Source organism: Eublepharis macularius, chromosome 10 (assembly GCF_028583425.1).
Source record: "Eublepharis macularius isolate TG4126 chromosome 10, MPM_Emac_v1.0, whole genome shotgun sequence".
In the NCBI taxonomy this organism is placed as follows: Eukaryota; Metazoa; Chordata; class Lepidosauria; order Squamata; family Eublepharidae; genus Eublepharis; species Eublepharis macularius.
The window spans coordinates 51446639-51470784 of NC_072799.1; the positions used below are offsets into that span (position 1 = coordinate 51446639).

At 42.7% G+C, this 24146-nt stretch overlaps 1 protein-coding gene and 1 long non-coding RNA gene across 2 annotated transcripts in view; one reads left to right on the plus strand and one right to left on the minus strand.

Moving 5' to 3' along the window:
• TBC1D9 (TBC1 domain family member 9) overlaps positions 1 to 19797 on the minus strand; it is a 67093-nt gene extending 47296 nt beyond the window's left edge. Inside the window, exon 1 of the mRNA XM_054989989.1 lies at positions 19051 to 19797. Within this exon, the coding sequence (XP_054845964.1) occupies positions 19051 to 19177 (127 nt within the window). The 5' untranslated portion in view covers positions 19178 to 19797. The remainder of the gene's footprint in view (positions 1 to 19050) is intronic.
• Positions 3576 to 9129, plus strand: LOC129336702 (uncharacterized). The gene is made up of 3 exons (XR_008597736.1): positions 3576 to 3644; positions 8680 to 8751; positions 8944 to 9129. It is a non-coding gene; the product is annotated as an uncharacterized LOC129336702 (long non-coding RNA).
• Positions 19798 to 24146: the final 4349 nt, after the last annotated feature.

Genomic DNA, 24146 nt, shown 5'->3' on the forward strand with positions numbered 1-24146 from the left:
ACTAATTCCATAGTTGCCATTTTGTGGCCAACTGCACCTCACATAGAAGCCATTGAGCACTGGTGCCCATCAATTGTTGTCAAAATCCCTAAGTGCCCACAGGCTCAGCAATCCTGCAAACTCCTGTGCTAAAGAATTTACCTATTACAGCTCAGTGAGAACTTTCCCTTTTACTAGCTGTACAAGTGTTTGCAGAGCAACACTAGTTGCTATTTTTCTTTTGCTCGTAATTCTTCAGATACAGCTCAATGAAAGAGAAGTTGCCCTCACCTGGTCTAGAACTGAATTGTTCCTGCTAGGGGTGAGCACAGGAAAAATTTTGGTTGATTCAGTTCAGTAATACCGAACAGGAAAAAAATTCGGAATTCAGGGAATACCAAATTCATTCTTCAGTTTGGTAATACAGAGAAAACTCAGTAAAATTCAGCCATTGTTTCCTATGGGAAACTCAATTTGGAAATTTCCAGTGGCCTGGGGAGAGGGTCATTTTTTGACCAAATTTCATCAAATTTTCAGGGGACCTACTCTTAACTGTCCTCTAACACACACACACACACACACACGAAATTTTATGAAGATTAGAGTCTGGGGGCCATTTTATGGCCCCTCTATGTAAGTACCTCCAGTCACCTCCAATCTCCATTATTCTCTATGGGGAAAACTATAGGGGCTATCCAGGAGGCTGGAGATGGCATTTTGCAAGCAAAATCCATTGAATTTGCAGCAGACCTATTCCTAATTGTCCTCTAATGACCCCCTAAGTTTCATAAAGCTTGAACCACAAGGGCCATTTTATGGCTCCCCCAAAGAAGGTGCCCCCAGCCATCTCCAATCTCCATTATTCCCTATGAGGAAACACTACAACTAGCCTACCTTAAAAACACTTTTTAAAAGTTCACACTTCACAGCTCTCTCAGGATACCCAAAAAGTACACCCAAACACTACTAGGTTAAGTTAACAAACTGAATGAAGCATCCCCAACAAATACCTCCCCCCTCCAAGAAGAACAACCAACAACAACTGAACACCTGATCAAACCAAACTTTTATGACAACAGAAAACAGAACCCAGCAAAAAACTCCAACCAAACTTCTATAAAGAAAACTCAATAAAAGGGAGGGTAAATGGAAGGAGGCTGTGGCGGAACGGGCGCTGGCTCTCGGACCGGGCAACTGAGCTGCCGTCAATGGCCTGCTAGCCCTGCTATCCGCCTCCCACTGTCTCCGGTGGGCATGGCTCACACTCTCCGTCGCTGCTACCACTCACTGGTTTGTACACCGCCTAACTGAGGGGCAGTGAGACCCCTCCAGCTGAATTTCCATACTGGGAAGTGAATTACCTGATCTTTGGGTGGGGCCCTGGAGAATTGGCAACCCTCCAAGGTCTAGCCTCACTGGTTTCTCCCGGGCTCCTTCCCTTCTTGTAGCGTGCCAAGTTGGGGGATTTTATGTAATCAGAGCACCACACAAGGTTCATTATATTCAAAAAGTATAATTCAATAACTATATACAGAGCACTCGCACACAAAGCAGGTAAAGGCACAACACGTAGGGGTAGACCCATAGGGCAGAAAATTAAACGGAAGAGAACCGCAGTCTGCTTTCCCTACCACACTGTTCCCTACTCTACCTTAAGGGGTTGGTGGTCTCAGGGAAGGTTCACCCTTTCTTTTCTTTCTGCTGCCTCCCAGGCCCTCCACGTTGGGGCCTAGGCACCCTGGTTTCACCCAGCAGCAGAAGCCTCTCCTCATCCAACTCATCATCCAAGATGGGCTGGATCTCTTTTTATAGAGGCTGCCCCACCCCTTATTTTTCCCGCACTTCCTTGGCCCAGGGCAGCTGGGAGCTGTAGTCCAGGAAGAAGGGCATCCCATACCAAGACTCCTGCAGGCCCCTCCCTGGCACTACAGCTCATTAAACCTCATGGGGAACATTTTTTTTCTCTTTAAGACAGATTAACTGCAACCAGCACTCATTTCACCCTTAGTAACCATTTCGTTAGAGGCCAACATAACACTTATTCCAAATGAGGGACAAGATCACACATTGACAAGAAACTACAGGCCAATATCACTATTAAATAATGACTATAAGCTGTTTGCATCTACCTTGGCAGGAAGACTTAAAAGTATCGTACAGGACATTATTCATGAAGACCAAAGTGGATTCCTACCTAAGAGGCATCTAAAGGACAATGTAAGAACAGTATTGAATATTCTGGAATATTTAGAAAAACATAATGAAAGACTTGCTTTGATTTTCCTAGACACTGAGAAGGCCTTTGACAACTTAAACTGGAAATTTTTGTTTATGATAATGGAAGATATGGACTTTGGGGACAATTTTATTAAATGGACTAAGTCAATCTATACAACCCAGACTGCATGGATGGTGCAGTCGTGAATGGAGAGTTAACCAAACCATGTGGAATACAAAGAGGCACAAGACAAGGTTGTCCATTATCACCTTTGTTATTTATACTGATGCTTGACGTTTTGAATAGGGACATAAGATGAGAGAATTCGAGGTGTTAAGATGAAACAGGAGAACTACAAACTGAGAGCCTTTGCAGCTGATTTGGTGTTGATTTTGGAGGACCCTTGGTAAGGAATTGAAACTCTAATGACTAAATTGAAAGAATTTGTTGTAGTGGCTGGTTTTAAGGTTAATAAGCAGAAAACCAAAGTCCTAGCTAAAAATATGAAAATACAAGATCAAATGAAACTTGAGAGCAAAACAGGGTTTAAAGTTGAGAAAAAGGTAAAATACTTGGATATTACTTTGTCAAATATGAGCTGTATGTTATTCCAAAATAACTATATTAAGACTTGTAAAGAAAAGGGATATGCTAAGATGGGATAAAATTCAATTATCGCTGTTGGGAAGAATAGCTACAATTAAAATGAATGTCTTACTTAGAATGTTATTCCTATTATGGTTTTTAAAATGCAAAAAACATTTTAAAAACCTTTTTCTTCTCCCTCGCACCCCTATCCCTCACAGATACTAGGCCAACTCCCTCCCCCCAAAGAGAGAAAAAACTCAATGAGTCTACAATTCTCAAACTAGGCAGCAGCCAGGAATCCACTCCACTTACTGGGAAGCAGGATCCAGTCACAGTCCAAAGCAGGCCAGGAGAGCCCACAGCCAGCAGCAGCAAGCAAGCAGTGTCTCTCCATCTCCAGGCCAGAGCAAAATGGGGGTTGACTGAGGCAAGCCTCCTAATTTAACTCCTTGCAGCAGTTTAAAAAAGACGCTCTCCTTCTTGAGAATCCCATTGGCCTGAGAAGGAGAGTCGCTGCAAGGATTGACCACTCATTCCTCCTCACTTTCCCCTTCTGCCTATGACTCACCCCCTCCCTTCTTCCCCGTCTCATCTGGTTAAAAAAGGCAGGACAGTGTTTCTTTGCTGTTCTTTAGCAAGGATCATTGCTGGCACATTCACCAAAGTTTACTGAATAAATAAGCCCCACCCAGCTCACATGGTAACTGTCGTGAAGATAATAATAACACACTTTGTAAACTGGGCTGTTTCCACATGGCTTACCTTTTGCCGGAACACAGCGTCTTCATGCACGAAATTGTGCCAGGAAGATGCTGTTATCGCACGATTTTGTGCGAGATCTCGCTGTGTTCCGGAAAAGGTAAGCTGTGTGGAAACGGCCCTGCTCTGAGTGGGCATTAAGTTGTCCAGAAGAGCAGTATATAAATCGAATGTTGTTGTTGTTATTGTTGTTATTAATAATACAGATTTAAGTTCAGTAATATCGAATTTTACCAAATCAGGTAAAATTTGGTATTTTTGCTGAATTCCAAACCCGAATTGCACATCCCTAGTTCCTGCCTACTGAATAGAAAAAAAGTTGTTTCATGAGTTTCATGAAAAAAGTTCTATTTCAAAAACCGAAGTTTCATGAGTAGAAATGGCAGTTGAAGCTTTTTACGGCATGAAGTTAAACATTACCTGATAATTGCCTGCAAATCAATCTGATACTAAAGGGACAACTGGAGGGACTTGTTACCTCTCTCTTCTATAGAATGAACCTGTTCATCATTCTCTAGCTAGAAATAATCTCTCAATTTCTCCCCTCCATTCATACCCATTAGCTCACTTCTCCTTTGTTTTAGTCTCAGTCAATAAAAGAGGCACAGCCTCTGCATAGCATTAACATACTGAACTACACTCTACTCCACTCATTTAAAAGCACTGAGTGATAAATAATTGAACACCATGTGAGACTTTGACCTTGCTTGTCACATCCCTTCTTTAGCCTTTATTGAGCAATGAGACAGTACTTTACTGAATATTTTCTCAAGCTCTCCTCAGCAGGTTTCAAAAGTATTCAAATATTTGCTTGGATGTTCCTCTTTCACCACATGTTCCCCCTTTTTTTTTTTTAACTCAAACCACCAGAGGTGAATTTGATACAACTGTCCATAGCACAAAGGAGGAGAAACAGTTCCACAGGGGTAGCTTGTTAGGGCAAAATGTGCAGCCAAAATGACAAACAGACTTGTGGAACCCTAAAGACTAAAAAATATATCAGCAGGTATCTCTATCTCTATCTCTATATTCCCAAGGCTATAGAAAAGTGATTCTTCTGGACTTCTGTGTAGCATTTTGCCCATTTACCTTCTGTTGCTCATAGCCATGTGTGCATGGGTGTGTACCTGCCAACTGAATCCAACAACTTCATGCACTTGATAAAGTAGGCTCTGGCTCATATTGCCACAGTAAAATAGGAACCTCAAGCCTCTGTGTGTTCAGTTCCACCAGAGTAACTCAGGCTGCCTGAGGTTCAGCGTCTCTACACAAGACCTCTTGCACAAGGATGCTCAAGTTTAGGGAGATGAAATGTTAGCCGGAAGCCTAGTTTTAAAAGACAGAGCCAAAGGCTTTGTCAATTTCACATCTCTACAGGAAAGTAGTTTAAAAAGAGATCATCCTCATAGAGTTTGTTAATTTCATCTTAGCCTCCCCAAAGGCTCTGTCAATTTCACCTCCCCTTCACTTTGGCCTGAGGAAGAATTTGGCAGTTGCCCCTTCCATAAGGAAATGAGGTCATTCCAGAAACTGCCAGTTGGCCAACCCTGATTGAATATATCACTCCTTGGTGCCAACAAATGCATTTCCTTGTCCTGCTTTGATATCCTTTCTTTTCATCTCTACATTGCTTTAACAATCTCTACTCCACCCTCAACAACCCATCTGGTGTCTTTTGCATCAGAATTATTTTGTGTGCATCTTTGCTTCTTTCTGTTATAAGGCCTCCCCTACCCATCCTAGCACTCTACTTTATCAATATTGCAAGAACACCTTTAGAACTCTAAAGATTTTTTTTACATCAGTGCATTTTAAAGTTTTGTGAGTGAAAAGGCATTCTTACCTGTAAGAAATGGGGTTAAATGTTGCACACTTTAAAGATTATGTATGGAGGGGAGGAGGTTGCCCTGTGGGTTAAATACTGCTTGACTACATGCATCACATGGCGATGTCTGAGCCTATTTACTGCATTCCACTGGAAAGGTTTCATTCTAATGGCACAGGAGGAGGACAGGAAGAAACAAACACTGACAGAATCAGGACAGGAAGAAATCAGGCTCTCTTCAGTTTTAGTCTGCAGCTGAATTCTAAGGTCAGGTTCCTCTAACCATGTGGCACCACTATAAAGCAAAATAGAGGAACCTATGAAAGCAAGAACAGAAACATAAGCACAGAAACAATGGCACAGGACAATGCCTTTTCAGTTTGTTAAAACCTTTTCAGTTTTGTTAAGAACCCTTTAAAATGGTTTGAGTGTGATTGTTTGCAAACATCCTTCACTTTGAGGAAAATTCACTATGCGTCAGAGAGAGTCCCTATTTTTTTTACTGGTTAGACTTCAACAAATTGTTTGGCTCAAGCTAAAGATTTTACATTCAAGGACAAACAACCTGCCATATCTTGTACTTCCTGAAAAACTGGTTGTGTCACCATGATGTGTCTCCTTGGACTCCAGAATGTGCAAAGGCTGAGAGATACTAATTCCCAGGAAGTCAATGGCAAAAAATAAACAAACAAAAAATAAAACACAGTCCATACTGGTGATGTTCTAAAGTTTGTGACTTTTCTTCAAGTAAATCTAGAATGAACCCAGTTTTCTCACAACACTCTCTTCTATGCCCTACGAGCACATTTACAGTCACACTATTCATGCATAAATCCCATCATAATCAATGGAGTGAATAGCTTATCACCTCAGGAGGCTTTGAGCCTCGGGAATCGTATTACCATAACACTAAAGCTTGCTGAAGTTGCAGCGCATCTCAGTGTTTGTTCATATGCTGAATAATAAATTAGCAGAGAGATAGAAACAAAGCATTCATCTGCTGTTAAGGAGTCAGAGTTCAAACCATAGTTATCCATCAACAGCTAATGCTGAACACAGATGACAGCTTACTCCCTCATAATTTGGCCTAGTCTTTTTAAATTGCTGTGTACAGCTGTGGTGTTCTGCCAGTTTCAACCCTATCACAGATCCCCGTTCTGTTATTTCTCAGCTTTCATTCTGTAGAATTCTCCCTGCTTATTATGTATTGGTCCCATAGCACCCTACCAGCTCCCTCTCATCCTTTATTTCAGAGTTTGATTCCTGGCCCATCTACAACCATATTCCTTGGTAATTTCAACATCTGTATTGATAAACTTTATGATCTAGCGGCTTCCCATCTCCTTTCCTTCAATCTCTGCCTTTGGATGGATTCTGCTGCTCCATCAGCTGCATTCATTCTTGGTTCACTCAGATCTACCCACAGTGATCTATGCCCTAGTTACAAATAGACTGGACTACTGCAGTGCACTCTGCTTGGGGCTACCCTTGAAGATGGTTTGGAAGATGCAGCTAGTGCACTATAAGCTGCCTTGAGAGCCTTTGGCAGAAAGCTGTCTAATAAATGTTTTAATTAAATAATTATTTAAATAAATAAATATTCATGCATACATACACACATACTCTGGGTACTTCCTAGACCTTAAGGACTCAGAGCCTCTATAATGGCTGTTTGTGAACGCCCCCTCTCCCACTCACACTGAAGAATACCCTCTGTCTGACCATCACTTTATCTCATTCCACATTACATGTAGTCTACCTGCCCCATACTCTGCCTCTTGCCCTTTCTGTAACCTGCAGTCAATTCATTTAATGGGTTTCCTGAAAGCTCCCCTCCACCAATTCTACTTACTCGCCAGACTGCAGTTACTTACCTACTGTTCTTAACTCCTGATATACTTCTACCAATTTCCCAGTGCAACATTCATTCCTCTCTGGTTCACACACTTAATCTGGTGTCTCTGCTCAGAGTTCCATGCAGTTCAAATGCCAACTCTTTGTTCACTCCTGAACAACAGAAGAAGAGTTGGGTGATGTTGTCCATTATATATTCATCCTCTTTTTTCTTAACTACCATCTGCCAACTTAAATAACACAACTAAACCGTCCTGATCATCAACTCTAGGAATCCTCAGCATCTCTTTCCCACTTTTGATGCCCTATTAAAACCTGTACCACCGCTTCCTTCCTTCTACCTCTCCACTCGGGCACTGCACTTCTTCAGAACTATCTGTTCTGATTTCTCTCGCACCATTTCCCTCAGTTGTTTAAGTTGTTCCTTTGCCTCCTTTAATCCTTTCCTCTTCCCTGTCCACATCATCTACCCTACCCCTATTCAATCTCTTCACATAATACCTGGATCTAATTCTATCTCAATTTTTGAATGCCACCTCCTCTGCCATTCTTCCTCTCCAACTTCACTCTTGGTATCACTTTCTCTGGCTCTTTCTTCTTTCGCATTTAATTGCTTCACCATTGCCATCTCCATTTCTGTTGGGCTTCCCTTCTCTACATATCATCCCTGATTCGCCACATCTAATCTGATGGCTTTTGGTACTATAGACTGATGACATCCAACTCACTCTTTACTTCCTTCTTTCCTCCAGTTTCTTATCTGATATTTCCACTCAGATGTCTCATCACAGTCTTAAACTCAATTTGTCCAAGACATGACTTCTCATTTTTTTCTCCCAATTTTTCATCTCTTCTATCCTCTCCACATTTATTGACAACATACCATCAACTTCGTAAAACAGGCACAAATCCTTACTTTGCCTTTTGGATATAAGGAGCAAAGAAGAGAGAAGACTGCTGCCAATTTGTTACTTCTCCCTCTACAAAATTCCTTTTAAAAAGATCTTCAGCACCCTCAAATGACCCTGTCCTTCCTGACTGCCTGGTACTACCCGCCCCCCCCCCCCGATCATCTTCATGATGCCACCTCTCTTCCTTCCTTTTCCACAAGGCATCTGGCACAACTTTGTTTCAAAACAGAAGGAAAGTCCAAGTATGTGTAATTGAAATGAAAGCATATTCTTCTCTGTTCATTCTTTTCACTGTTGTCTCCTTAAAGATAAAATATTAGACTGTAAACTTCTCAGGGCAGGAAACCTTTCTATTGTAATCTGTACACAAGGCATGCACACTGATAGCACTCTGTAAAGCAAAACAAGCCCAGCTGAACTCTTCATGCATTTATTGAAGCCTCTAATACTTATACTAGACTACGTATGTTGCCTAGATTAATACAATTTTATGCTATAATCTATGAGTTTCAACAATGAGAATGTTACTTTTGGTTTGTTCACAGTATCCTCAATTACCATCAACAGAGAAACCACGTGCTAGCATACAATAACAACATAAGAACTAGGTCTGAAAGGTAAGATTTGTTCATTAACAGTCTGGCTCTTACACCAATTCAATAATTTTTATTAAACCACCAATTGGCCAACTTTCAGTAATTCAGTACTGTCATTTTACATTTTTGGTTACCACCATTTCTTCAATATCCAAGATCTAGTTTCAAGGGAGACACTTTTTTTTTTAAAGCCACTCTTTCTATTATCCCCAGCAAGAAAAAAAGAGACCAGCTAGATCATCTGCGGAATGGCCTGGCACAGTAACCAAAAGGGGAAGTCCTTACAGCAGAAGCTCAGTTTGGATCACAACAAGACCTCAGCTGTTTTCCCAATATGAGCAGTCATCTTTGAACATGTGTGCAAGCTATTACAATAATAACTACCCAATCTTAAATAAAGCCTTTAGGACTTAATTCTTTAATAATGCATTTCTTCCCCAACACTCTCTATCCAAGGAGTAAGCAGCCCTAACCATGCGCTACCTAGTGTAGTTTTTATTTTTTATTTTTACCAAAACTCCAGGGTCAATCAGTTGAGCCAGCCACAAATGGAAGTTCAAGGGTGGAGCAAGGCACAATTACTTCTAACAAGTCATAATAACCCATACTGATTGATTTTCACAGGCGTTATTCTCAAAACATTCTGCATAGGATGACCAGACACACAACCCAGTATTATCCATGTTCAGTTAAAAGGAAGGCCTTTTATTATAACAGACGCTTATAATTTTTCCAATTTTCGTTTTTTAACATAACAGGATTTTTTATTACATTTTATTTTGTTGAAAATCCTGTTTTGTTAAAAACTGACAGTCTTGTTCCTTGCTCATGTTTCAGAAAATAGTACGTTTGCCCTTGCATGCTATCAAGCTTCTGGGAAATGTGCAAAGCTGTCAGTATGTCTAAGATAATTTCTAATTGATTTAAAAGGTCATAGCAATGCTCTCTCAATTAAAAAATGGATTGAGGTTTTCAGGAAGTGAAGATTTTAAAAAATAAACTGGATTCACAGATTGGTTTGCTTGGGGTTTTCTGTATTTCAAATACAACTTGGTTCCTTAAAGGGGAATACTGTGGGCTTTCTCATCCAAGCTTTTGGGGTGAAAGTCTACGGCAGTGTAATTTAAAAGTCTACGGCAGTGTTACCAATTCCTTACTCACTTTTAGTTCCTTATTTGCAAATCAGACCACAAATACTGATGATACTTAAAAAGCTTTGCAATATGCTTTTTACGAGGCCAGATCAATTACCCCCAAAGTCATGGGTTGATGCCCTGTAAGGGACACTATGCTATTCCCTGGCTCAAAGCTCAATCTTTATTTCATTTATACACCGTCTTTCTCCCCAATGGGCCCCCCAAATGGCTTACATCATTCTCCTCTCCTCTGTTTTATCCTCACAACAACCCTGTGAGGTAGGTTAGGCTGAGTGTGTGACTGGCCCAAAGTCACCAAGCAAGCTTCCATGGCAGAGCAGAGATTTGAACCTGGGTCCCCCAGATGCTAGTCCGACACTCTAACCACTATACCACACTGGTTCCAAAATAGCGCACCCTCTGGACAAAATGAAAATTAAAAAACTGGGGGCAGTTGCACTCCAAAATAAGCTGTAAGTCACCCCACATTATACACGCCCAGACTCTGTGAACTGTGCCTTAGAAGGGACATGGACTGTTTCCTGGCCAAGCATACCTTGCTGTGTTTCATTGATTTCAGTATTTTCCTCCCAGCCTGGCTGACTTCCAGCACTGGAGCCAGGGGAAAATACGCTTCAAACAGCAGAACAGGGATAGCTTGCCCACGTGCTCTGGTTTTATTTAAAAATAGACTCCCTCCTGTTTTACATGAAAGGCAGACTCACACATATGAGGTTTCTCCACGGCCACTCTTAAATACAATAAAGGCATCACAGAGCTCAGACAATAAATTGGTAGATTGTCACAGATCTTGTTCACATCTCATAAGTGCTTTCTGTTTACTACTTCCTTGTTGGGGAGTCTCTGCTTCTATCCCACCTCCTTCCCCAGTCTTAGCAACCCTGTCCAACAGCAGGCACATACGAAGCCTTTCTCCTTCCATCCTCTACTAATGGGGCAGTCTGATACACAGACTGCCTGGCTTGATGGGAAACACTTTTCATGTTGCAGCTTCTACTTGGCTAAGGGCCAGAAGACAAGCCAGCCAGGCCCACCCATCTATCAAACTCCTCTCCAAGTTCCCAACTGAGTTGCCGCCCCAGCCATTGCGAGCTACAACAACAGTGGCAGCACAAGCTGCAAAAATGTGATAGAACAAGCCTGGTTTTCACATTACCTAGCTGTTTCCCCACTGGCTTTTACTGGCTACCACCTCAAGGCTACCTGTCCTCAGGCTAAGTCAGACCAGATTCTTGTTTCCTCTCAGCAGGGAGATTGTATTTAGAGCAGAACAGCATTGCTGGTGGCAGCTGATTCAGGCCATTCAAACTGCACAAGCCTTGGCTTGCATGGCAGCTACCAGGCAGGGCCTCTCTCTGCCTCCAAGCCGCATGTGCTTACACCTGTGCAGCTCCCACAGTAACGCCAAGGCTCCCAAGAGAACGCTTTGGCCAAGCAGGCGCAGAGCAGTAGTGAAAGTAATGGTCACCAATTCACCTACAGTTTTCCTGGTATCTGCTGACTGACTGATCGAAGGCAAGTTCTGTCCTCCTCTATCCCTCTATACATCCTGTAAAATTATCATTATGGACATTTTGTTACAGAAGTAACTAAAGAGCCTGAATAGGAAGCTAAAGCTAAGTAGGAGGCCCTGAATTTGCAAGATTGCTAAGCTGATGGCTCCACTACATACTCAAGAATCTAGAGATATTTATTCTAATGTTTTGCGTCATATAATCTGCAAGCAAGTCGCAGGCACCTAATACACTTACACTGAATGAATCTCAACATTCATTGAAAGAAGTAATTCCCTATTTCTTGTGGTTGCAATCTGATCTTGGTACATCATAATAAAAAACAAGAAAGTAATTTGCCCACCTTATGTTTGAGGAATATGCCTTATCTGCCAATACAGTGCTCAGAAGGAGAGCAGAACTGCATTGCCTTATACTAATATATCTAAAGCCCTGATGCAATAGATCTAGAAAGTCTAAATCAGTAGCTGTGAAAGAGGTGCCCGGTGAAGACTAACAGTACAGTCCTATGCAGAGTCACTCCTGTCTATTCCCATTGAAACTGATGGGCTTAGCCTGGAATCACTGTGCAGAGGACTGCACAGCAACACAGCAACAGCATCAGAGCATTTATCAAGTGGTAAGACACTGAACCTGAGTAGGACCTCAGCAAAAGAGCAAAGCATGTCAAGGGACAGTTAAGGGTAATCTAAGATATTAAATTTTTCTACCAGGGTATCAAAACTAGAAACAAAATAGGAAGTATCTTATAGAACTGTTCGTTATCTTGAAGATTTTAAGCTTGGAAAGTAAAGTTGAATTTGTAATATCTGGCACCTGAATTGTGGCCATACATGATACTTCAGCACTAGAACTGTATGAAAATGGTGGTGAAATACCAGCCTCAACAGTCAGTCACTTAACTGTCATTACAAATGGATAAAACAGAGTTGCTGTTTACCTGTTGAGTAAGATCTTTGCACTTACAAGGGAAAAACGGAGAAGCATCCTTAAAAGGGGAGGGGGGGGCGTTCCCAGCTGATTATTTATGAACACATCAAAAGGAGAGCATTATTCACCTAGTTAGTGGATTTCAGATGCTTGCAACATGGTTGAGGATCTTTGTAAATTCTGTTTGCCTACCCAACATTAAGTACTCTCAACATGCTTACAAAGCAAGAAAAGTAAGCAAGCGATGGAGTTAAGTTCCCTGAAACTACAGTTTTGCTTGCAGCTCTGATGTATGTCAAGAGGAAATTTGAAATGCCAAGTTTTATATTTATCATTTACATGTGTTTACATCTACAAAATCATCAATTCCCCCTCCTGTACAAGCTAGAAGTGACCTTAAAAAGCAAACAAATTGATTCAAAGCAAATTCTATAGCAAGAAAGATTAGGTCATCTGTGCACTGACAATTTCAGTTTCAAGTGCATTAAAATTGGTCCTGTTAATGAAAGCAAGTTCCATTGAGTAAACCAGCCAAATAAACATGCTTCATGCGTCACATTCAGATATGGACGTCTTACTAAAATCTTACAAAAGCAGGAAAGGTCACTTTGGGAGCGCTCTCAAAACTGAAGGGCTACATAAAATCTGCATATTTTATTTGTGCATAATCAACTATATTTGCATAAATCTTTGGATGCCAGGTCATAATAGGTAATAAGCATGTTACTAATTCTGTGATTCTCATGAATGTTTTGATTTTTGTTCTTGCGTATGGTTTTAATTTCAGAAATTAGTTCTTGACTCACTCGTAAATTCACTGATGCATTACATCTACCTGAAATGACTGAGGAGGCAATCCTAAGAACACTTTTCTTGAGTAAACCCTATTGAATAACTCGGTATTTGTTTATGAGTAGACAGGTTTAGGCTTTCTCTTTAACAACCCCAATGTCTCACGAAGTTTTGTTTAGAGCCACCAGTGTACACGATCTTTCTTAGGCAAAAACAAACAAGCAAACAGACAGGAGTCTAAAATCCCAAAAAAAAGATGTGATAACAACCATATGGCAACTGTACATCCAGTTTCCCCTTTATAATATCTACTAAAATTTACTTTGGGCTATACTTTCACAATAGTTTGCTCTTCCCTACTTCTGCACCAATCACATCATTAGCTGTCAATGAAAGCGGTGAAGTGAGGTGGCATAGAACGCTGAGATGTCATACTATGAGGCAGATTCTGGAACACATTGCTGAGGAAAATGAGCACTAAGGCCTGGCATGCATATACAGGAGAATAAGAGGAAGTTGTGGCGAACAGGAGTTAGAATGTTCCAGCAAGCAAAAAAAAAAAAACTAGCACAACAGGGTAAAAGGTGTTACTCTCTCTCTTTTTCTGTGCTAATTTTTCTATTTGCAGGGAGCATTTAACATACAGGAACCTTCTTAAACATGACCCCTCTGTAGTCCTCAACCTCCAGTCTGAAATGGTTGAATCCCTTCTGCTACCTTTTTCTCCGGCATGTGGGAATCAGTTGCTGTCTTTTTGCAGCAGCCACGTTCTTGGTGTCGTGACTTCTTTGGCCCAAACATGTGTATCCAGGCCATGAAGAACTTATCTTGAGAGCCATAAGTGGTCCACACTCAGGCAATGACCATCCCCACACACACACCAATGAGGGTGATTGCCCTAAGCGCTGAAGGCATTTTACATACATTCTTGATAATCTATACCAAAATCCTGTAAGAGAGGCCAGCACCCTCACTACATATTATCAACTGAGGCAGTTGCACCAAAGAATAGCTTGCCTAGAGCTACTCAGGGCTCCTCAAGTAAATATTGAGATTTGAATTGGAAATGGCCTGGTTCATACTATGCTGCATGAGTGAGAGCCAAGAATAAGATAAACAGGTTATGATGAAGTAATTCTAGTTCCTTTATTATGGCTCATCACTTCCCATTACCTCACAAGGCAGCTGATGGGCTCACTTGTGTGTGTGTGAGTGTGGGTATATTTTTGGAAGAATCATCTATCCAACTTGGCTGCTAAAACTCTACAAACACCTCACAGACCAGACATTGTTATGTTTCATGAGTCCATCAATTAACTTCTACAGGGATATACTGATAAGGTCTAAATTTTAAAAGGGAACAAAAAACTTGACTAGAGAAGTAGCTAGTTTACAGAAACAGCTTGAAAATTTCACAAAAAATTAATACAGCAGCCTAGAATTCCAGGCCAGATCACATAAAAAGGATGCGCACATGTTTTTAGGGCAACTCTTAAGCAGCCCATCTCCTTTACCTATATGTTCTAATACTCATGGCCCCTTGCACATGACATACTCCACACAAAGTACAGAAAATGCATCGCACTGACAATAATTCATTCTGCCATGGAAGATTGCTGGGATGTCTACGGCCAGTCACACACAATCAGCCTAACAGGGTCATTATGAAGACAAAATTGAGAAGAGGAGGATTTAAGCTAAACAAACACATACATAAATTTATAGTGTTAACTACTTTTTAGACAATGTTCTCACGTTTCCTGTATTTACATGTTTCTAGAAGACAGCCCAGCAGCAATAAAGAACCATCAAATGTTGCTTCCACACTGAAGATTTGGAATATCCACATGACGTCATTGGTAACTGCCCACTTTCTGGGTTTTCTCCTGCTTTGCTTTGACCTTTACCAAATCTGGTTTGATATAATCTTTTGGGAAAGATTACAGTCAAAGCACATTTGCACACTATGTGGATGAGAAGATGTACATTTTTGATGCCTCTGTCCACATCAGCTCCACTTTCTTTACTGACAAAGAGAACTGTGATTCTTGAAAGCTTATGCTACAGTAAAGTTGGTTAGTCTTAAAGGTGTTACTGGACTCTTCTACTTTGCTACTACAGACTAACAGGACTGACTCCTCTGGATCTATTTTCTTTACTTTAATTCCCTGTTGTCACCAGAGAGATTTTGTTTTGGTTTTTTAAATGGTAATTGCTAGATCATTATAGCATTACAGTGACCTATTGCCATGATCTACTATGCATCTCTGCAACAAAAAGGGCTAGAGACTTTTAAATGAAAGTTTATAATACTGAAATAATGAAACCTATAGTATTATGACTGTGTACTGCCACAACCTACTAGTTCATCTGAATGTCCAGCAATTATTTTTAAAAATTAAACCTGAAAAAAGTCCTCCAATGGCGTGATGAGGAAAGGATGTAGGGAAAATAGTAGCTGATGGAGAAAAGTCCACATAAAAGTCCTCCATGGAAGCTCTGTTGCCAATGTGAATGCTTCTGCATTCATGGTAAGGATGTCAGAGAAATGGAGAATCCCCACAACGTGGATGCAAAAATTAGTTGCATCTGATGAAGCGAGCCGTGGCTCTCGAAAGCTTATGTTACAATAAAGATGGTTCATCTTAAAGGTACTACTGGACACACCAAGGCTGCAACGGACAGCTCCATACTGGTATGATCTAGCTGACCCCACAAACCTTATTTTTGCAAAACAATTCATTCTCTAGTAATGGCTCTCACTTCTCAGGCGTCTGAGAGCTTCCAACAAAACACACGCGCACACACACACACACACACACACACACACACAAACAAACAAACAAGAACTCCACTGATGGTACTTGAAGGCACTTTCAGAATCCAGAGAAACAAAAGGAATGAACAAGAATTTGAAGTACACAGTACAACACTCTTACATGAGTAGGTACTTATATAGCATCATTTTAAAAATGAACCTTATGCTTATGAACACAACTGAATGAGAACAGATTGATTCAAACAAGTGTATGAAAGGTTTCTACACCAACAGAGCAATCTTAAGCAGTGTTACGACATCTCAAACCAATTGATGTAATTCTTGCTTAGGATTGTATTTAAATGCAAACTATGCATAAACATATATGAATCAGAATCAGACTACAGGTCTATCTAATCTACTGGCTACCCTGACTGATAGGAGCTCCTGTGGAGAAAGAGGTCCCCCCCCTCCCGCCTTCTTACCTGTTATCTCCTTTAGTTAGAATGTAAAAGACTCAATCTGTGATCTTTTAAATGCAAAGTGTGTGATCTGCTAGATATGGTTTCTTCTAATCTAATCAACTCCTTGCAATGTTAATTGGAAATTACATGTAGCTGAAAATGAGACACAACCAAGCCCTTTAGACAGCAAGATGGGTTTCACTGAAGTACTACAGGCTTTCCTAAGGCAAAATAATCACTCTCAGGCAAACTGGGTTCTCTTTTAGGTCTCTTTTGGCTTGTAAATTGACATCATGTTCCCAGACTGCCAAGGACAAAAACAGCGCACACACACACACACGCACACACGCACGCACACACGCACGCACACACACGCTTTCTCTAAATGGGTTCCATTGTATTTGAACCTTCAGATAAAACAAATCTTCAACAATAAAACATCCTGTTATGGAGAAGTTATGGACTGAATTCTTGGCCTACAGGAAGATATGAAAAATACTATTTTTTGAAGAAATCTTATGAACATGTTATACAGATCTACCAGGATTTAGTGGCTGATGCTCAACTTAAGAATCAATGTTCAGTTATGGATTTTCTTCATAGCCAAGAGAGGAGCTCTTGCTCTCAATGGAGATCTTATGTTTTCCACAAGACACATTTGGAAAGGCCTGAAACAGCTTCTTGAAGCAGACACATCCACGGTGACCCATTTTTGTTCAAACCCTATTTTACAGGAATCAAGCATTACAATAAGCTATTATGCAGTTCTGTTGCAGTTGTTTGAGTTATGAAAGATCCATGCTGATAATGAGTGTGAGGGGAGGGAAGCAGAAGTTGAAGAGGGGTTATGATTAATTTCTGCGCTTTTCATGCTGGTAATTGCCCAAGGGAAGTATAATACAAATGACAAACCACAATGATTAAAGCAGGAAGGGGGGAGGAACTGAAATGCCACTTTCTGTGAAGAAATCATAATATAGAATGCCAGTGGTTGAAGGAAGAGCCCTACCAAAACACAAAACATTTTCAAGACACTTGAAACAAAATACGCATACACACATGCTGCCCAACAAGGCTGAAATTAATAAAATTGTACTGCAAGCTGTATTAACATTCCTCCAATCCCTTCAATGCTTTTCATGCTTTTAGGGTCATCTCAAACATTAAATATTTGCAGATATCATAGACTTTTGCTTCAGGCCAATACTGAATTATACGATGCATGTCCATTAAAAAAAATAGCCATGCAGATGTGAAAAAACAAATATGATTTTCTTGCCTCAGGTGATATTTCTGATGGTTCCAAGGAAGCAGAAGATGCCTTAGGCTAGCAACTGTCATTGCTGACATGATCACATCTGCTGTGGCTAAGTATTCAAAGATTCTATTAAGCAAGAAGTCTGGGATATCAAATTTAAGATAAGAAGAAAAGACTGACAGAGCAAGTCCTATGCTGCCACTCCCTTGAAATGACTGTATTTAAGACTGTATAAGATCACATTGTTAATGTGGCAGAAGTTTTTTGGAACCCACAAAAGATCCTTCCACAATGCATGTCAGCCTTTCAAACTGTATTTTAACAGCTACCCTACTAGAATTTCAAAATGACTCAACTAGTGGTGATTTACCACTGCTTTCCAAAATGATGTTAATCTCTATTTGAGCATCTCTTAGCATAAAAGTGAGGAGTGCCACACATTCCAGGCACTCAACTTAAGGTTCTAGATTTCAGTATTCATTTGGTCTTTGGATGGCTCTCCATAACCCAACCAAGTACAGATGTGGTCTACTGAAAAAAGGAAGTTAAAATTTAGTTTGGTCCTCACCACATCACTTGTTTATTGCCGTAGGTCACAGAAACATGTTCAGGAAACAATCCCAGTTTGCATGAGCCAAATGGCTAGTCTAATTTTTATCTTGGTGAGAGGTAGAAGCAGACTGCTTCAATGAATAAAGAACTGGACTTGGGAGATTTATAGTCCTACTCGCTGTGTGACCTTAGCAAGTTGCTATATTTTCATTCCCAGTACTGCATCTCTAAACTAAAACAATTAATGACCAACATTCACACCCCTTTTGAGAAATTAGAGAAAGATTGCCAAGTACTAACAGCTACATTGCAGGCAAAGAAGTAAGACCCACTGTTCAATGCATCATACTCCTAAATAAGAATGCACAGGATTGCAGCAATCAAATTCTGTAAGTGTGATGAATATTACTGTAACTCTCCAGCAATACCTGCTTGGAATTTTTACTGAACTCCAGCCTCTGGATGTCCCTGCATGGTGTTGTAGATTTTTAAAAAAACACCAGCATCCAAACCTTTCTTCAGCTTTATTGAGATGCAGACTATGTGACCATCCACATGATAAACTAGCACAGGCATATTCAGACTTTTGACTAGGATTTATTGCCTGACTGGCCTGTGTATACCCAAATTTTACATGTGAAGTGAACAGCGACTGTGGAAAACACAGCTCCTGCACCAAGATATTAGATGTCTGAACCACAAATAACAAAGCAGGATTGGAGTCCTGGCCACTGGACTCAACCGCTGCTATTCTACTGCAGACCACCACAGCTCCCTACCTGGAACAAATAAACACCGCATCCAAGTGGGAAGGATCAACATTGGCCATGTAAGGGGATCTTTCCCAAGGGAGCAGGCACACACACTTTCTCCACATCCACACGCACGTCCTTACCAGCTAGCCCTCCGCTGCCTCCATCTCCTCCGTGCCCCTTTCTCCTCTGCAGGATGAAGTAAGGGTTGGCCCTCTCCGTGATCCACAAGGCGTTTGCCAGCAGCACCTCCTCCGGGTTCACCCACATGCTCCGGCCAAGACAACGGCAGCCCACCGAGCTCGCTTCGGGGTTTGATCTGCTTTAAATCTCGCACAGCCCGGGAGGCGGCTCCCGAGACCCGATCAAGCGCTCAACTAAGCCCCGAACCGCGCCAGAGCTGCCCTGGCCAGCGCTAGAAGCATTGGGAGGGAAAGGGGGCAGCGGCAGCATCCCCGCCGCGACTCTTCAGCCCCGAGCAGCCGCTTTCGGCGGAGAAGAGCAGCCGTCCGCCGAGGCAGGGGACGCGAGGATGAGCGCAGTGGTGACCGCAGGCAGCATCCGCGGTACTCGCGGCGGCCGGGTCCGCCTAGCCTCCCCGCTAGCCTGCAGCAGCGCCGCCTTGCTGCGTTCAAGCCCCTGGAAGGCTCCGGCTGCAGGAAGACGCCCCCGTCGCAAAACCCGAGGCGAAGGGCCCGTCTCCTCAGGCACGCAGCTCGGAAGCACCCCTCGGCTCCGCTTCGCGCCGGGAACGCCGCCCGCACGTAGCACTCGAGCCTACGCGTAAAGGTCGCGCGTTATCAGCGCGCTGGGCTCGGCGGCGCCTCTGCCCAACAGCCCCCGGGCACCACGCGCGGCGAACCCCTGTGGGAACTCGCCCCCTCCGGATTGGCCTCCCGAGAGCCGCTCAGAGCCCCGCGCAGCCACCTAGGACACGCCCCTGCCTGCCTACAGCCCCCCCCCCAGGTGATACGCGCGCCGGCTAATCCATCCGGGCGCTCAGACAATCACCGAGCGCGCTCAGGCGCCGGGAGCTGAGGTGGCCGCGCTCCCTCCTGTCCCCTGCAGAAGCGCGCACAGAGAGGCCTCCCTTTTCTCGGCTGAGGCGGCAACGGGCATCCGTACCGCGATTCCCTGCCCACCGCCCCTCGGAGCGGGCAGAAAACAAACGAAGCTAAAACAGGCTCCAAACGCGCGGAAGCTGGGGCGGGCGGCGGGCAGCGCTAATTGCTGCTGCTGGAAAGAGACACGAAAAAGCCTCCCTCCCACAGCCGTCGGGCGCCAAGGGCGCACGCGCGCTGCCCGTCTCCTTGGCCAGTGTCCCATCGGGCGGGGACGAAGCCGGAGCAAACAGCCTTCGTGTTCCCAGGAGCCAGTCACGCGCCCCACCTGCCCTCGCGTCTGTCTGGTCTCCCTAAGCTCCACCCCCCTCCTTGAGACCCGAGCCTCGGGGTTGTGGCGCTTGGGGGAGCGCTTCGGTGTCGCGGGACTCGGTCTAATTCTAGACCCGAGCAACCTCTGGATCTTAGGGAGGGACCCTGCGGCTTGCAGTTGCTGACTTAGACTTGCTCGGCTCATTCTCTTCAGTGGGACGCTGCTTTCTTTCCCTTTCAAAGGATCATATAAATAATAATAATAACTGCACCTATATACCACTCTTCTAAACAGATTAGTGCCTCACCCAGAACTGTGCACAAGTTAATATTATTATTATCCCCACAATACAGCTGGGGAGCTGGGGCTGAGAGGAGTGGCTTACCCAAGGTCACCTACTGGGGTTATGACAGTAGTGGGATTCGAACCAGTAGAGTGCTGATTTGCAGCTGTGCAACATCATCACACAGCAAAACCTCAGAAGGCAGTGTGGTACACTGATTAGAATATCAGACTAAGATCTGAGACACCCAGGCTCCAGTACCCTCTCTGCCAGGAAAGTTTGCGGGATGACCTTGGGTCAGTCACAAACGCAGCTTAACCTACCTCAACATGTGTATACATTTAGGGTGTGATCCTTTGTACATTTTATTGAATTTTTATCTTCCTACAGCAAAAATGTTCTTCATACATGACAGTGTAGCTAGTGCTTAATGCATCTAACAAAAATGAGCATTAGGCTACGAAAGCTTTTGTAAAGATAAAACTATTAAGTTTTTAAGATGTTATTTAAGAATGCCACAATAAAACTCCAAATTTATGGAACACACTGATTCCCATTACCTTTCTCCATCACATTTGTTTATAGATCAAGTATCCTAGTTCAGGATTCCCCCCCCCCTTTTGACTTTTGTTTTGACAATCTTAGACGGTGCTTGAAAACATAGCATTCCTAAAAATGCACAGTAGGCATTTTCTGTGGTTTTCTTCCTGTTCAGGTACTCTGAATATGAAAGAAAGCTGCCATGTGTTGTTGAACACAGCCCTTTTTGATATTTGTGCTGATTTGTTTGATTTAGGAACAACTGTAAGTGACTTGATTGGTCCTGTTCTAGACTAGGTAATAGTAATAACAATAACAGCAACATTCGATTTAATGCTCACTCAGAGCAGTTTACAAAATATGTTATTATCTCCACAAGAGAACACTGTGAGGTGGGTGGGGCTGAGAGAACTCCTAGAAGTTGTGACTGACCTAACGGTCACCCAGCTGGCTTCAAGTGGAGGAGTAGGGAATCATACCCAGCTCTCCAGATTCAAGTCCTGCGCTCTTAACCACTACACCAAACTGGTAAATGAATGAAATCCTACCCTCAAGTCTTGTCATTGTTATGGTCTCTGACCGCAAATAAATTTATTCAATAAATTCATTCATTCATACCCTCAAGTCGTAGTTGACTTTTGGCGACCCCTGGTGGGGTTTTCATGGCAAGAGACTAACAGAGGTGGTTTACTACCTCAACAAACCTAATCTTTGTTGGAGGTCTCCCATCCAATTACTAACCAAGGCTGACCCTGCTTAGTTTCTGAGATCCAGTGAGCTCAGAATCTGGGCTCTCAAGGGAGGGCTCTAGTATCTCAAGAAAAAATACTTGAGAGTAGTGTGTATCCACTTCACAAAATAGGTCTTTGCTGCTTCCCTCTCTTGCTACAGCCTATTAAACTTTCAGCAATACTCTCCCCTTTATTGTTTAACATCTATATGCGCCCCCTTGCCCAGTTGGTGCGAAGTTTCACACTTGGGTGTCATCAATATGCAGATGACACCCAGTTGTATCTGATGATGGCTGGACGGCCGGGCTCAGCCCCAGATGTCCTGGAACATGTTTTTGCAGCCCTGACTGGTTGGTTGAAGCAGAGTCGGCTGAAACAACCCGACGAAGACGGAGGTCCTGTACTTGAGCCACAGGGGATTAGGTTCGGGATTCCGGCTCCTGGCCCTCGATGGGGCACCATTAGTGCCAGTTCCAAGGGTTAAGAGCCTAGGGGTGATCTTGGATGCCTCCCTGAAAATGGACAACAAAATAGAGCAACACGGTAATGTAATTGTCACAACAGAGAATCTCCCGTGTGGTATTATGTCTTCACAATTGTTTCAATAAAGGATATATTAATTGAGTACTGTTTCACAAATTTGTTTATACAGAGTAAGGGATGTAATAAACAATTTGCCAAAAGCAATTGCACTTTAATAACATCCATGATAGCACTTTGAGCACGGGACACTTTAATGAATTGTTTTTAGAACGCATAAGATGCCTGTATAATTGAGGTCTAGGGAGGTTGCAATATATGGTGTAGTATATGGTTGTGTCAAGAGAAACAAAAGAATATACAAATTGTTTATTACATCCCTTACTCTGTATAAACAAATTTGTGAAACAGTACTCAATTAATATATCCTTTATTGAAACAATTGTGAAGACATAATACCACACGGGAGATTCTCCCTGAAAATGGAGGCATAGGTCACAGCGGTTGTCAGGTTCTCTTTTTTCCATCTGCGGCAGACCAGGCAACTTGTCCCTTACCTGTCAACCCGTGACTTAGCTACAGTGATCCAAGCAACGGTCATCTCTAGGCTAGATTACTGTAACTCGCTCTACGCGGGGCTACCTTTGAGCCTGACCCGGAGATTACAGCTGGTACAAAATGCAGCGATGCGTGTTATTACGAGAGTGCCAAATAAGGCACATATAACACCATTCTTACGTGAGCTGCATTGGTTGCCAGTGGAGTACCGGATCAGATTCAAGGTTCTGGTATTGACCTATAAGGCCCTGTGCGGGCTGGGACCAGCGTATCTACGGGACCATCTCTCCCCGGTATATTCCCCAGAGGACATTCCAATCAGGGGACAAACAGCTGTTGGTGGTCCCTGGCCCCAAGGAGGCCCACCTAGCCTCGACTAGAGCCAGGGCCTTTTCGGTCCTGGCTCCCACCTGGTAGAACGCTCTGTCTGCTGAAATCAGGGCCCGGCAGGACTTACTATCTTTTTGCCAGGTCTGCAAGGCAGAGTAGTTCCGCCAGGCATATGGCTGAGGCTGGGCCTCCGCCAGCCTGGGGGGTGGGAAGGAGAGGGGGGGTGTATAAAACCCTCCCTGTGAAGGCTGTCCACCATCTTGTTTTAAATATGTTGTTTGAATGAATATGAATTTTTAATTGTATTTTAATTGTATTTTTAATATGTTGGTATCCGCCCTGAGCCCGCTTGCGGGGACGGCGGAATACAAATTTGAAATAAATAAAATAAATAAGTGGAAGGGATCTGCAGTGAGAAAGCAGAAGCAGTGGAAATAATCATTCCTTCTTTCACAGAAAAAAATGTTGTCCTGTCAGAGGAACTGCATGGCTGGATGCACACAAACATTAGAGAAATTGTTTATATTTACAGTGCTATTTCTAATGTACATGATTATCAGGAGTGCTGGAGGGAAATGTAAAAAAGAAAATAGTCTGGCAAAAGCATCTGTAGCCAGTTTCACATTGCCCTTTTTTGTGTAGATAGGAATCAAGGCCTGCATTAGCATTTTGAGATATTTTCTACAGACACTACTGTAAGAGAGAGTGCAAGGACAAAGGGTGCGGAATAACATCCCTATAGAAATTAGCATTTTCATAGAAATGAAACCCATATTTTCACCTTCTTCTATATCTCTAAACAATAGACTGTGGTTTTTACTAAAGTGATATTTTTGGGAGCTGTTGCTGGCTGCTAAGATTAGTTTATTTATTTTTACAATTCGGGTGCTGGTGCCTCAAAGAAATAAAAGAAGCTTGAAAACACAGGTGGTGAAGCTGGATC